General features: G+C 41.3%; 1 protein-coding gene across 2 annotated transcripts in view; it reads right to left on the bottom strand.

Moving 5' to 3' along the window:
• Positions 1-15049, bottom strand: part of ca9 (carbonic anhydrase IX) — a 132568-nt gene that overhangs the window by 65016 nt on the left and 52503 nt on the right. For both annotated transcript variants that reach the window (XM_041195565.1, XM_041195574.1), the window contains exons 4-6: positions 14333-14475; positions 10994-11086; positions 3832-3898 (exon numbers count right to left, since the gene is read on the bottom strand). In XM_041195565.1, the coding sequence (XP_041051499.1) occupies positions 3832-3898; positions 10994-11086; positions 14333-14475 (303 nt within the window). The remainder of the gene's footprint in view (positions 1-3831; positions 3899-10993; positions 11087-14332; positions 14476-15049) is intronic.

The following is a 15049-nucleotide window of genomic DNA, read 5'->3' as shown; positions in this document are numbered from 1 at the left end:
ACAGGTGAGAAACACCTGACCTACCTACCTAATCCCATTTACCAGCACTTGGCCCATAGCCTTGAATGTTATGATGTGCCAAGTGCTCATCCAGTTACTTTTTAAAGGATGTGAGGCAACCCGCCTCCACCACCCTCCCAGGCAGTGCATTCCAGACCGTCACCACCCTCTGGGTAAAAAAGTTTTTCCTCACATCCCCCCAAAACCTCCTGCCCCTCACCTTGAACTTATGTCCCCTCGTGACTGACCCTTCAACTAAGGGGAACAGCTGCTCCCTATCTACCCTGTCCGTGCCCCTCATAATCTTGTACTCCTCAATCAGGTCACCCCTCAGTCTTCTCTGCTTCAACGAAAACAACCCAACTTCTCTTCATAACTTAAATGTTTCATCCCAGACAACATATATTGCCCTTTAAAAATTAACTCCCATTTGCGATTTAGTACCCAGTTCATCTAGGTCATTAAATAATACAGAATGAAATAAGTGGAAAGTCTGATGTACTGTTGTATGTTAATCTCCCATCTAAAAATTGACAGTTGAAAAACATTATGGGCAGAATTTAATGCCTCAAGGGTGGGCATGCACCCGACCAGATTGGGTGTGAAATCGTGTAACGTGATGTTGGGCCAGTGTCCCAACATCATCGCACACTTGCGTGATATTTCGCTCGGCAGGCGCAGGCAAAAGTCGGAAGTATGCCTGCTGACAATTAAGAGGGCAATTAAGCCCATTAACGGCGCAATTATCAAATTTTTGTGGCCCAGCCAACCTTATAGTTGGTGGATGGGCGAATTGGCAAGGCGGCCTTTGTGTTTTTCATCAAAACCCATCCAAGGGTCTCTGTTAGGAAATAAAATAAACATCTGGGGACAGCATTTTTAAGTGGTATGTTTTCAGGTGCTTCATTGTGATGCATGGACATTTTTTTGCAGCTTTTTACACCTTTATTTGATGATTTTGAGGCCTGAAGCTCCCTGAGGCAACAGTCTGCCTTCAGGAGGCTCTCTTGCAGCGCTCACCCACACCCATGGTGATGTATTTGCCTGCCCTCTTCCTGCTCCCATCCCGGCAGCACTGAGCGTTTTGGTGTGCATTATTTGGCCAGCCAGCATGAAATTACAGTCGGGGGCCGATCACTGTCGGCAGACTGTTTCCTGGCCACTCCCGGGCCTGCCAATCACATGTGCCCACCAAGGGTAAAGTTCAGGCCTATGGCATAATCACAACCGAGGGAAAATATGGGACACCAGATGTAAGGGGTTTCCACATAATCTAGTATTCATCAGGAAAACATTTGTCCCAATTCAAAACTCTAAGCTCCAAAGACCTTCAAAAAAGGACTAAAATTGTATGTAGGCACTTTTCAGACTATGAATATTATTTATGCTTTCAATCTGAATTGATATTTTTAAACATAGTTGCCTGTCTTCCCTTTCCTCACTAATATTAAAGAATTGCCTTAATCATTTTGGTTCCAGGTTTTCTGATGGCACGTACTGCATGGTCCCTCATGTCTCTAAAGTCATTACATAACTTTGAAAAGATAATGCTAACTAACTGCACAATAACTGATCAGATAGACCCAACAACAAAAGCCCAACAACAGCAAGACCCAAGGCAGCAGGGCTATCAGAGATACATATGGAAAGATGCAAGTGAACATGGACATAAGCCTAAAAGTAGCAATTCACAAGACAGTAAACAGCAAGGTCCAGGGTGGTAAGTTTGGAGGGAAGGGGAAGAGCAAGATCATTGTTGGCTCAGTTAGGTAAGAGGTGCCAGTAAGGTCACAGTGGTGGCAGAAGATAAAGATACCCAAGCCAAAAATTCGTGGCTCTTTGATTACACTCCTCACTTGGCAGCAATCCACCTAAAGGGCCAAAAACTAGGCCAGGGCCCAGATACACTTGAGGCCCGGAATTTTCTGTGCCCGCCGGAGTTGGGCTTGCTCGGTGGTGTGAGCAGACAATATGGCGCAATCAGTTTCACGATAGTGTGAAAGCAGTCTGCAATCATTGGCTCAGCCTGCCGATAGTGGGCAGCGATTCCCGCCATCGGACGTCAGAAACCTCATTGTAACACATCAGCATATCATTAAAGCCTGCCAGACTCATCACCCCCCACCCTCCCCCCACGGCTGGATTGACCGCCCATGTCAGCGGGGAAACATGTCTCACAACAGCACATAAGCAATGTGCACTTGATGGGCTGCACTTCGCTCGGGACTTCAAGATTTGTTTGCCTACCTTGCTTCGGGCAGCACTCACAGCCATCAGCACCACGTTTCACAAACAGCATCACATCACTTTTAGGGAGGCTTATAGGTAGGTCTCTACCTACCAGATCAGCCATATGTGGGTGGCTTTTCAATGACTGCAGGGCAAGGTCTTGCTTGGGAATGAGGGAGAAGTGGCCTCAGGCAAGGGAAGAGGCTGCAGGACGAGCGCTGTACTGGGGAAGGAGGGGTATCCCAGGATGTGTGTGGGGGCACGTGTTGATCTGTGCAAGTGACCTCAAGATGGTGAGGGCTGATGAGGTAGTCTCCAGCAGAGATTAGGCCAGGTGGGCATGTGAGGGTGTGGGTGTGAGAATGGATGTGAAGGCCCTTAAGCTGACAGTGAGTGAGATGTCAGTGAATGTGTGATGAGCTTTGAGTGAGTGAGTTTAGAGTGATGAGATGGCTGTCATACTCTGGTTGCATGGATGAGATCATTTGTCCTCTATCTGCATTGGATGGCCAACCTCTTCTGTGCTGCATTGGCACTGGTCACCACTGCCACTGCCTGCCATGGTAGATTGGTGATGCACTGCCCGTCCTGCGGCCACAGCAGGGGTAGAGGACATCACGGCGGGCCTCCACGGCGTCCAGTGATGCGTCATTAAACTTGGGGGCTGCGGTCTTTTTGCCTTACATGGACATCTTCTATGCTGTAGTCATGGGCTCGAAGCACTGAGATGTGTGCGTGCAGCTGGACTTTAAATATGGCACCTGGTGTGATGAAGCAACGAGGTAATATTGTGGCAGGCAAATGAGTGCCCATCCACCATAGAAATGGTCTGTTTCCCTGGAATGCATAAGTAATGCGACAGGTTTGGGACGATACAGTATAAAACCAGCCATTGTACCCAACGGGTAAAACATCATTTTACTCGCCCGCTACCACACTTACTGCAAATCTGGGACAATTCCACCCGATAACTAAGAGAATGTTGATAGGATAACTGACTGGTTCAGACACGTTTTTTTGGGTAGGTCATATTTGAATCCCTTTCTCCACTTTCTTTTCTTTCTGCGCATATTTTAGCTTGTGTCTCCTCCCCTTTCCATTTGTGCTCTTCCTTTCTAAAATGTTGTTCATATATAACATTTTCCAGCTCTGGATATGGGTCCAAACCTGATAATATTAAATTGACTGTTCTCCCACAGATACTGCTTAGCATTTTCTGCCTTTGCTTCAGATTTCCAGCATCTGCAGTGATGCACCCAAAAGGGGTTGGAAAGTTGGGTGCAGACCAGATAGACTGTGCAGTGGGACTGTGGGGGGAGAACATGAAAACCTGCTGACAGGACCAGTGCCAACTAAAAGAAACAGACTGTTAATGTCTTGGATGAAACAGCAACCTATATAAATTAAACCCTGAAGGAATCTGCAGACAAAAGATTTCAAGGAAAACATTGGTTCTTTGGTGAACTTAGAATTACTTGAACTCAATGTGACCAGTTAACTTGGTAACAATACAACAATAATTCCAAATGTGTTCCTTAATATAAATAGATAAACACTTCTGATTTTACATATAATAGGTTGATTGATTCAGCAATCAATTACCTTCTTCAGCAATGTCTTGAAGTTTATCAAAAATATGATCATAGTTTTTATTATCTTCTGCTCCAATCTGCAACATAAACACATTGGTTTGGGATTGTGTCAGAAGTTAAATACAAAACAATTAGAACTAAACCCACCTCGAACCCACCTACTTCAAGTTTTAATGGAAGCAGAATGAAGAGCTGGCGACCAATCTGCTCCTAGGGAATGATTTGATTATTTAAATATTATAATGAGTCTTCCCACATTTATTTCAACAGTCTATTCTTAACTAAAGCAGCTGGTTTTCCTGGGCCTCGAGCAAGTTGGCAGCTTAAAGGAGGTGGGAAAGGTTGAATCAAAGAGTTAAGTGTCTTTATAGCACTGCTTGTGGGCCAGGAGGGAGGAATATTTTCTTCAGGCAAAATAAGGTCCCTGTGACCCGTCTGCTCACTGCCTGATCACCATCAAAAACCCCCCCCCTCCACCCCCCAACCACCACTAGACCCTGTCAGACAGAACACTGAAATGTTATTTTGCTGCAATGAGTTAAATAGATAATAAATGTTGTGTACTGACATCTTGCAGAAAAGATTCACAGTGTGTGATGCCAGCAGCAAGATGTAGAAGGATTTCTTTTCCTTAAAGTGCATCTTTTTATTTTTTTTAAATTTGAATTCATATTTTACATTTTTTTTATTCACTGTATAAATCAGGAGAAACATTACGAGAAAGTAATTTGAACTTAACTTCTGGTAAGCATAAGAAAATACACCGCAAGAGCAGGTTGTGTATAAAGAATTGTTGTGACTTTGCCAAATTAGTATCTTTCCCTAGGTGGAACAACATCATTGTTGCTAACAGGATCCAAGCTAGTTGGTGAATCCAAAACCAAGACACAGAGCTTTTCTTTATCAAGAGAGTTTATTAACTGGTTCAGTCTCATAGCTCTCCTCTCACACACTCAGTGTCCCAGCTATCCCCTATTTATATATGCTCACAGACAATTAATACTCATCACGTGTTTCTCTTAACACTAAAAATGTGATTGACATTAAAAAACTTTAATCTTGTAATTGATAAGACATTGACAATTGTAAACTAGAATATCTTTTCACTTAAAATGGAATAAACAGGGTTTGGTTTCAAATAACTTTCCCACATTATTGCTTGGCTCCTTCTGGCACAGAAAATAATTGCATTGAAACACTCCTAACTCTAGCTTGATCTGCAAAAGAAACAAATATGACTGGGATAATGCCAGTTTGTGGTCAAGACTCTCCTAGGAAGCTAATGTAACTCAATGTAAAATTTTAAGTCTAGAGTTTTTGAGTTCTTCTACATAGCTATGGGAATGTACTGTGTGCCATGGCATGTGAGGTTCCTCATTCCTGCAAGAGCTCAGGGATATGGCCTATTTTCTGAAAATATAGCCTTATTCATTCTACAGTTTATTCAGTTGAAGAACTTGACCTTTGTATAAATTGTTTAAACAGTAAACTCAGACTTCACCTGCATTGCAAAGCAAGAAGAAGCGTCAACGACAACTTGTATTTATATACCTTTAATGTAATAAGACATCACCCGAGGTGTTTCACAGGAGTGTTATCAAACCAAATTTGATGCTCAACCACACAAGGGGATTTTAGGGCTGGTGACAAAAAAGCTTGCTGAAGAATTAGCTTTTATTGCTGAAAAAAAGAGTAATGTCTAAGTTTTTTGTCTTGTACTCATTAGGACATTCGCAAGAATACCAATATAAGAGGGAAGCCAACCATTTATACTGTATGTGAAGAAACATTGAAACATAAAAGCTAGGAGCAGGAGTAGACCATTCAGCCCATCAAACCTGCTCCGCCATTCAATATGATCATGGCTGATCCTCTATCTCAACACCATATTCCCGCTTTCTCTCCTTACCCTCTGATGCCCTTAATATCCAAAAAGTTATCAATTTCTTTCTTAAATATACTCAGTGACCCGGCCTCCACAGCCTTCTGTGGTGGAGAATTCCACAGGTTGATCACCCTCTGAGTGAAGAACTTTTTCCTCATCTCAGTCCTAAATGACCTGCACTGTAGCCTGAGACTGTGGTCCCTGGCTCTAGACTCCCCAACCAGGGGAAACATCCTCCCTGCATCTAGTCTGTCTAGCCCTGTTAGAATTTTACACATTTCAATATGCTCCTCTCTCATTCTTCTAAACTCTAGTGAATACAGGCCCAGTTGAACCAATCTCTTCTCATACGACAATCCTGCCATCACCAGTATCAGCCTAGTGAACCTTTGCTACACTCCCTCTATACGAAGTATATCCTTTCTTAGGTAGGGAGATCAATATTCCAGGTGTAGTCTCACCAAGGCACTGTATAACTGCAGTAAGACATCCCTACTTCTGAACTCAAATCGCCTTGCAATGAAGGCCAACATACCATTTGCTTTCCTAATTGCTTGCTGCACCTGCCTATTTACTTTCATTGACTGGTGTACAAGGACACCTGGATCCCTTTGTACATCCACATTTCCCAATATATCACCATTTAAATAATACTCTGCTTTTCTGTTTTTCACACTGAAGCATATAACTTCACATTTATCCACATCATATTGCATCTGCCACGTGTTTGCACACATACACAACTTGTTCTATATCGCCTTGAAGCCCCCTTGCGTCCTTCTCTCAAATCACAACCCTGCCCAGTTTTGTGTCATCAGCAAACTTGGAAATATTGCTTTTGGTTCCCTCATCCAAGTCATTTATATATATTGTGAATAGCTGGGGCCCAAGCACTGAACCCTGTGGTACACCACTAGTCACTGACTACCACCCAGAAAAAGGCCCATTTATTCCCACTCTCTGTTTCTGGTCTCTCAACCAATTCTCCATCCGTGCCAGTATATTACCCCCAATTCCATGTGCTTTAATTTTGCCCACTAGCCTCTTATGTGGGACCTTATCTAAAGCCTTCTTGAAATCCAAATACATCATATCCATTGGTTGTCCCTTATCTATTCTAATAGTTACATCCTCAAAAATGTCCAGTAGATCAGTTAAGCATGATTTCCCTTTCATAACCCCATGCTGACTTTGTCTAATCCCATTAATGCTTTCCAAGTCAAAAACAGAATTACCTGGAAAAACTCAGTAGGTCTGGCAGCATCGGCGGAGAAGAAAAGAGTTGACGTTTCGAGTCCTCATGACCCTTCGACAGAACTTGAAGTTCTGTCGAAGGGTCATGAGGACTCGAAACGTCAACTCTTTTCTTCTCCGCCGATGCTGCCAGACCTACTGAGTTTTTCCAGGTAATTCTGTTTTTGTTTTGGATTTCCAGCATCCGCAGTTTTTTTGTTTTTATGCTTTCCAAGTGTTCTGTTACCACATCTTTTATAATAGACTCTGACATTTTCTCCACTACTGATGTTGGGCTAACTGGTCTGTAATTCTCTGTTTTTTTCTCTCCCTCCTTTTTTAAATAGTGGGAATTCCCTTACCACCCTCCAATCTGTAGGAACTGCTCCAGAGTCTATAGAATTTTGGAAGATGACCACCAATGCATCCAATTTTTCCAAGGCCACTTCCTTTAGTAGTCTGGGGTATAGATTATCAGGCCCTGGGGATTTTTCAGCCTTTAATCCCGTTAATTTCCCTAGCACCATATTTGTTTTACTAATACTGTAATACTGATTTTCTTCAATTCCTCCCTCTCACTAGACCTTTGGTTCCCTAGCATTTCTGGGAAATTATTTGTATCCTCTTTTGTGAAGACAGAGCCAAATTATGTGTTTAATTCTTCCCCATTTCTTTGTTCCCCATTATAATTTCCCTTGTTTCTGACTGTAAGGGACCTATGTTTGTATTTGTTAATCTTTTTCTCTTCACATATTTATAGTCAGTTTTTATGTTCCTTGCAAGTTTACTCTCATGTTCCATTTTCCCCTTCTTGATCAAACTTTTTGTCCACTTTTGCTGAATTCTAAATTGTTCCCAATCCTCAGGCTTGCTGCTTTTTCTGGCAATTGTATATGTCTCATCTTTGGATCTAATACTACTCCTAATTTCTTCTGTAAGCCATGGTTGAGCCACTTTTCCTGTTTTACTTTTGCCCCAGACAGGAATGAATAATTGTTGTAATTCATGCATATGTTCCTTAAATATTAGCCATTGCCTACCCAAAGTAAACCATTTTAGTAAGGTCCCCCAAACCATCATTGCCAACTCATGCCACATACCCTCGTAGTTCCCTTTATTTAGATTCAGGACCTTCGTTTCAGATTCAACTTCTTCACTCTCCATCCTAATGAACAATTCTATTATTTTATGGTTGCTCTTCCCCAAGGGACAGATTGTGGGAACAAGCTTGTTAATTAATCCTTTCTCATTGCTCAATAGCCAGTCTAGGGTAGCCTGCTCTCTAGTTGGTTCCTCAATGTATTGGTCTAAAAAACCATCATATACACACTCCAGGAAATCTTCTTTCACAGCATTATTGCTAGTTTGGTTTCTATATGTAGATTAAAGTCACCCATGATTACAGTTGTACCTTTATTGCATGCATCTCTAATTTCCTGCTTAATGTACACCTCTATTACTGTTTGGGGACCTATAGACAGGGAGGATGAGTGTCATCTGGACACCCTGGGGGCTTCCTTTCAGGATACTCTGCCTGTGACCCCATCCACTCCAGCTTCTCAGACCACCAAGGGTGTTCTGCCCCTGAACAGGTGACTTTAATCAGGCTGGGGCCCCCCAGGCCTCAGTCCACCAGAGGACATCTGCCAAGGTCATTGCAGATATCAGGACGTAGCAGTCAACTGGCTGCCTCCACCTCTGCTGCAGATGTCAGGGCTGCATCCAGGCTTAGTGCTAAAGTTAGGAAAGTTAAGAAAAACGGATGTCACTTTTGGGTCATGGGTGTGCTATAACTGTAAAGAAATTGCCCTTTTTTAATACATTTGAATCTTCACCAAGTTCATTCCCTATAACATAGCTAATTCTCTCTGTCTTCTTTTAATCTTTTGGAATTTCCTCTCTGCTTCTTGAGCTTTTAATTTCATCATCCAGCATCTTTTGCTGGTGAGCCTGTTCTCTTTTTGTTCTTGTCAACTGAAGGTGCTGTGATTCTGTACTTTGGAAATCCTCTTATTTCGAGGTTTAGCCTTGCTCCCATTCTGTGATAGTGTCCCACTGTGAGATTCACATTCCTGTGATGTCAACCCCAGTTGAACTAGTCTCTGTTCCCTTGTGTGATGTCAGGGTGATGTGTTTAAATCTTTATTTGGAATGTGTGATGTAAGTGTTTCTAACCCTTCTTCCTCAGGAACACCATTGAGCAAGGGCAGCTCATCAGCATTGATATTCTAGCGGCATTTGTGTCTCCTCAGTGGTAGTGGCAGATGACAAGACATGCACAGGGGGAGGAGATCCCTAGGCATGTCCACATCTCAGTCACAGCAGTGTTTTCACCATTAGATGGTGGTGAAATCTTCAAGTCATCTCTCGCATCGCTCTTGTTTCTAAGTGAACTTTCAGTTCCCAGAGTGAGTTCACTCACAGGACATCATGGACCAAAGCAAAGATCATGGCCTGGTGATTCAAGAGGCCAGAACATGCAAGTGTGAATGCGGGACTCGTTCTCGCTGCAAGTGGGTAGACATCCCCCGAATGAAAGTAAATGACATTGAGGGCTAGGAGAGATGTGGCCATATGCTCTCACTTAACTTTACTCTTCCTGGAACCTGTCAGAACTATGACACGCCTTCCTCATTCAAGTGACACTCTGGCTATGATTAGATAGATAAGAATGAAATTAGGTGAGAGCAGTCCCACTCAACTGGACAATAGTGGAGAGGCATTGGAGGAGGATGGTGTGGTCAACCATTTCAAAGGTTGCAGACAGGTCAAGGATAAATTTACCTTTGTCATAGTCACAAAGGGTGTCAACCTCAGTTGAACTAGTCTCCACACCCTAGTTTGATGTCAGGGAGATGTGTTTAATTCTTTACATAAATCTCTCCAGCACTCTCTCCTTCTTTAGACCTTCCTTGAAACCCATCTCTTTGGGTAAACTTTTGGTCACCTCTCATAATAACTTCTTCTTTGGCTCAGCATCCATTTATTCCTGATAATCCTTTCTTGTAGAGCCATCAAATTTTTTCTATATTAAAGGCGATATATAAATGTAGGTTACTTGTTTTTTTTTGCACACTGTACCTTTGCATGTTTAAAATTGCATGGTTTCAACGCTACTTACATCATCACCAAAAAGTTCTAAGAGAATGAAATGCAATTTTAGCTAAAATTCTTTAAAATATGCGAAGGTTGTTTTTTACTTGGAGCTGTTTAAGTAACAGCTTCACACTGATCATCTATTACCGGAGGATATTTGCCACTGGAATTATATTTAAAAGGACATGGACATGGTGGGTTTGGTGCAAACAACAGCAGTTCTTAAATTATCCACAACTAAAATATGACCAGATCTGTAACTTGTGAACACTTATGCATGGGAGTCAGTGACCCGTGACTATTATCCGATTTTTATGCTAGAATAGGACATTACCATCAAGTTCCCTGTATGCTTTTCGGTATGCATTCATTAATAGGAAGGGGGCTGGTTAGCTTAGATGGCTAACATGTGGCTCACAATAACGCCTACAGCGTAGGTTTGATCCCCACTATGGCTGTGGTAGACTTGGGTCCTGCCACCTTGCCCTGCCCCCAAGACTGGAAGGCAATGGCAAATCACCACTGACAAAAACTGTCAAGAAAACAGCTCAGGATGAAGCATCACAGGTGTTGAGCCAAGGACCTGCCTTTGGGCAGAGCACACACATGAATGAATTAACGTAAATGGGACTACACTAAATGTCAATATAGATTCTTGCAGGACCTGATGTCTGTACTTTTTAAAGCTATTATTGAAAAAGCAACATTATGAACAAGGCCTTTTACAAAGGGTACCGACAAGGTTGAAAATTGTAAAGGAGAAGTTATGATAAATCACGATGGAGTAGCAAACGTAGGTTTTAAAGTCCTGTACCATTGCAGGAAAAAGCGATGTTAAGTTCAAGAGACTGACTATAGGTACAAAGAAAATGGGCCAAATGTGAGAGGAAGAGATTTAAAAATAATCTCTAAAAGAGAATGTGAAAAGCCCAGCCTTGGTATGATGATGACACCTTACCTGAAATAATACCCCCAGCACAGCGATACCATCTGCTTTCAGTGCTGCCTTATTCAAATGTCCATATTTGGCAGCAAAATGAACAATGTGCATCTGCAGCAATAATAAGTACAAATTACCAATTCTTATCATTGTAACAGTGTGAGTTTGATTCAGGACATCTGATCAACATTGTTCCTAAAAGAAGTCAGTTTACTGTGTAGCTGTGTGTCTTTGTGAACTCCTATCTCACCTCCAAGACTTTCCCGCAGTTTCTTCTGCTATTCTTTTACCTGCATTAACAAGTACATGCTTTTTTTACCCTGATGTAGTAGCATTCCAACATCACTCAATAGCGAGTATCAGGTAAGCCAATACACTCATGATGTCCTTTTATTATTTACATGGATTATTTCAGCTCCATTCTGTTAGAGGAGGTCTTATGGTGCAGTGGTAGCTTCCCTACCTCTGGGCCTGAAGCTCAAGTTCAAGTTCCATGTAGGACTTGTTGGCCATGGAAGGAGTGTTCATGACACAGTTCAATGGGCATGTAACCATTCTGGTATCCTTCCACCACCTCTCCCCTATTCCCCAGAGCTGGAACAAAACTCTGCATGAAGATAGGCTTAAAAAAACCTCTATTAGATCTGATTTATGGGAGGGATGAAAAAGGAGCATGCAATCCCTGAACTGGATGGCATTTCTGGGGAGTCCAGGGTGGATGCATAGCTAATCTTTGTGGCTGGGCCTCATTAGAATAAATCTTGCTGTTGTCCTACAGTATCTGGCCAGTACATTGGAGTAGGAGTTCACTGGTGAGAGGCCACATCTGGGGACTTGTAGGAATGGTCCTCAGCTGACAAGTGAAGATGTGGGCCTGAAGGTACGATTGGGACAGGGAGTGGAGGAAGAGACTGCAGAAAGGTAGAGGTTTGAAGGAGCACTCCTGCTCTTCCTGGCCCACAAGGAAACCTAAAATAAAATGTGTCAAACTTTCCTACTGGCCCTCTTCTGGTCTTTGATCCACTTCCTGACAGGTCTGGCCTGACAAATAAATCATCATTGCTCTCCTGCTCAGGCCCCTGACTATCGCAGTCTCATGCATGTTTAAGGAAGCTCCATCCTTTCTGCAGGCTGGTTAGAATTGGGACTTGGTGAGGAAGTAGCGGGATCAGAGAAGGTCAATGAGTGGCCCCAATTATATTTGCTCCCTGCCTGGTTTCCACCAGGTGGGGGGCTTAAAATTAGGGTCTTAAACTTGCATATTACTTTTCATCCTGTTTTCACAGGCCTAGGAAGCCACTATCCATTGATACAGTAAAAACTGCCTTGAGCTTCAGCCTAACCCAGAAAGCAAACATAAATGGTTAACTCAATGCATTTATCTAATTAATATTGGTTTCCTTAACGTGCTGGCTGAATTACATGCTAATATGCTCCAAATTGAAGGAGACACTGTATTTGAAGTAGTCTATGGTGCAAAAGTAGCTTTTATCACAAATTCTGCTAGATGCCTGTTAAAGCAGGATTTACAGTAACAATAAGACAGAGAGGAGGAGATGAGGAGGAATTTCTTCTCTCAGAGGGCAGTGAACCTGTGGAATTCTTTACCACAAAGGACTGTAGAAGCTGGGTCATTAAGTATATTCAAGACTGAGATAGACAGATTTTTAATCAGTAACGGAATCAAGGTTTTCGGGATAAGACAGGAAAGTGGAGTTGAGGATTATCAGATCAGCCATGATCTCATTGAATGGCGGAGCAGACCCGATGGGCCGAATGGCCCACTTTTGCTCCTACTTCTTATTGTCTTATGGTCAATCTGAGATGTGACTCATGATCTGGTATTGTTAAGGATTTAACCCAGTTAATGAAAGGGTTAAAATTTTAACTCAGATAAAAAAAATCTTTGCCAAGAGCAGAGAAAGAGCGAGAAAATTATATACAGAATGCAAAGGCCTTGAGAAGGCTTTCCCAGACTTTTACCAGACAGGGAGACAGAGCCTTGAAATTATTTACAACCAAAATGCTGCACCTGCTTTTCAGAAAAGCACGTTTTTGACCTGTCAACATTTCTCTCAAATGAAAAGCCTCAGAAGATGTTAGGCAATAACTTTGTTATAATAAAAACAACAGATTTTTAAAAATTAGATTGTTAGATTTACACAGGGTTCAGACCTGCAAGGCTGAAGAAGGGTCAAGGTCATTATTAGATCTCCCTGTGGCTGAGGCAAAGGCAGAAACTATGCTCTATACTTTGATTGTAACTATAAACTAGTTTGTTATTTGTTTGAATATCCTGCATTTATCTCTAAGCATATTTGTATATTTCATTTATTTTTAGGTGAATTGATTTGTACTTTGTATTTATATTTTAGACAGATTAGAGTGTCTTACATTTACACTTTGTAATATTCCAACCATTGCTATAAGGTAACCCAAGATTTAATCTTAGAATAAAGTATTATTAAGTAACCATTATAAAAGTTGAAAATCAATTTGTAAAGCCTCAGGGCCCTAATTTCTTGAGAATTCTTCATTGGGTGATTTTATATTCTGAAAGAAGCTAACTCTACAGAAGAGCTATTTCTGCTATAATACACCTTGTATATTTTATTCTGAGATATCTTTGCTTAGTCTAAACACTCCTGGGAGGAAGAACATTTTATTTTAAGACCAAATCTATAGCTAGTATAGTTGACTAAGCTCTTATAATCATTTGAACTTCCTCTCAGTTGAGGATTAAGGCTGACAGTAATTTTGACTGAATAAATTTACCTTGCTGGGGGGTGGGGTGTAAAGATAGTAGAACTTTAACAGTATCACCTCTCAGTACAAAAAGAAAATACTGTAAGCACTTATAAAGTTAGGTGGCATCTGTGAATGTTTCTTACTCCACAGACACTGCCTAACCTGCTGATTGTTTCCAGCATTTTCAGTTTTGATTTCAGATTTCTGGTGTCCATATGTTCTTGTTTTTTCTTTCCCCTATGTAATGCTGTATGTTTTAAAATCATAGGTGATGAACTTTACATTGTGTGATGAATGCACTAGCATTATACTCAGAAGAACTTTTATATTTGGAAACGACCTTACCAATCTCCAATATTCTGTTCAGCTTCAATAAAATGGCAAACAGCTACATACAATTATAATATTAGCACATATAATTTAGATTTCACCCAGCATAACAATGTAGCATTGCTTTACTGGATAATGATTTCAGTTATGGATCATTTTTTTCTTATATTACTTTTGTTAAAAATGAATCCAATGTGAAATTCATCTCCCTTTCAATAGTGATGAACAAAATAGTCACTGATTTTTGCATAGTAAATAAACAAAGGCTCATAGTATTACCTCAGCAGCATATTGGAAACCATCCACTGTATGTTCTGATCCTGAAGTAGCTCCTGATCCCCAGTGAAAATGCAGCTGAGTTGCTAGATACTTCTGCGTGAAACCATGGCTTATGCTCATTGAGTCTGGGAGTGAAAGTTTCACTTGAGGAAAAACAAAAGCATAACATTGCTATCACCTTTTGCTACTAAACTAGAGAGAACCAAATGTAAAAGCAAAAAACTGTGGATGCTGGAAATCCAAAACAAAAATAAAAATACATGGAAAAACTCAGCAGGTCTGGCAGCATCTGCAGAGAGGAACACAGTTAACATTTCGAGTCCGTATGACTCTTCAACAGAAGAGTCCAAATGTGACTGCTCGATTAGACTTTCTAACAACGTTATGAAGCAGTACTAATCGATGCCTAGAATTATGTTTTAGTCATGTTGTTCATCTTGTATTGTGTGTCTTGAAAGGGTAGAAATTATGTTTAAAAAAAAAGATAATTTCTGTGTTGTAATAAGAGATATTTCACAGAATTCAGGAAATATTCACTGACTGGTCAAGTTTTACTGTCATGTTTTGAGCCATTAGCAAATACTTATGAAGAAGTTATAACATAGAAACAAGCCCTTTGGCCTGACTGGTCTGTGCCAACATTCATCATCCATATGAGTCTCCTTACACATGTAAAGGTGTCATTAACGGCGCAATTGAACGTGATTTTTTGTGACC

The sequence above is a fragment of the Carcharodon carcharias genome, chromosome 1 (assembly GCF_017639515.1).
Source record: "Carcharodon carcharias isolate sCarCar2 chromosome 1, sCarCar2.pri, whole genome shotgun sequence".
NCBI lineage: Eukaryota > Metazoa > Chordata > Chondrichthyes > Lamniformes > Lamnidae > Carcharodon > Carcharodon carcharias.
The sequence above is the reverse complement of the archived record's forward strand: the minus strand, read 5'-3'. Positions and strand labels throughout refer to the sequence as shown.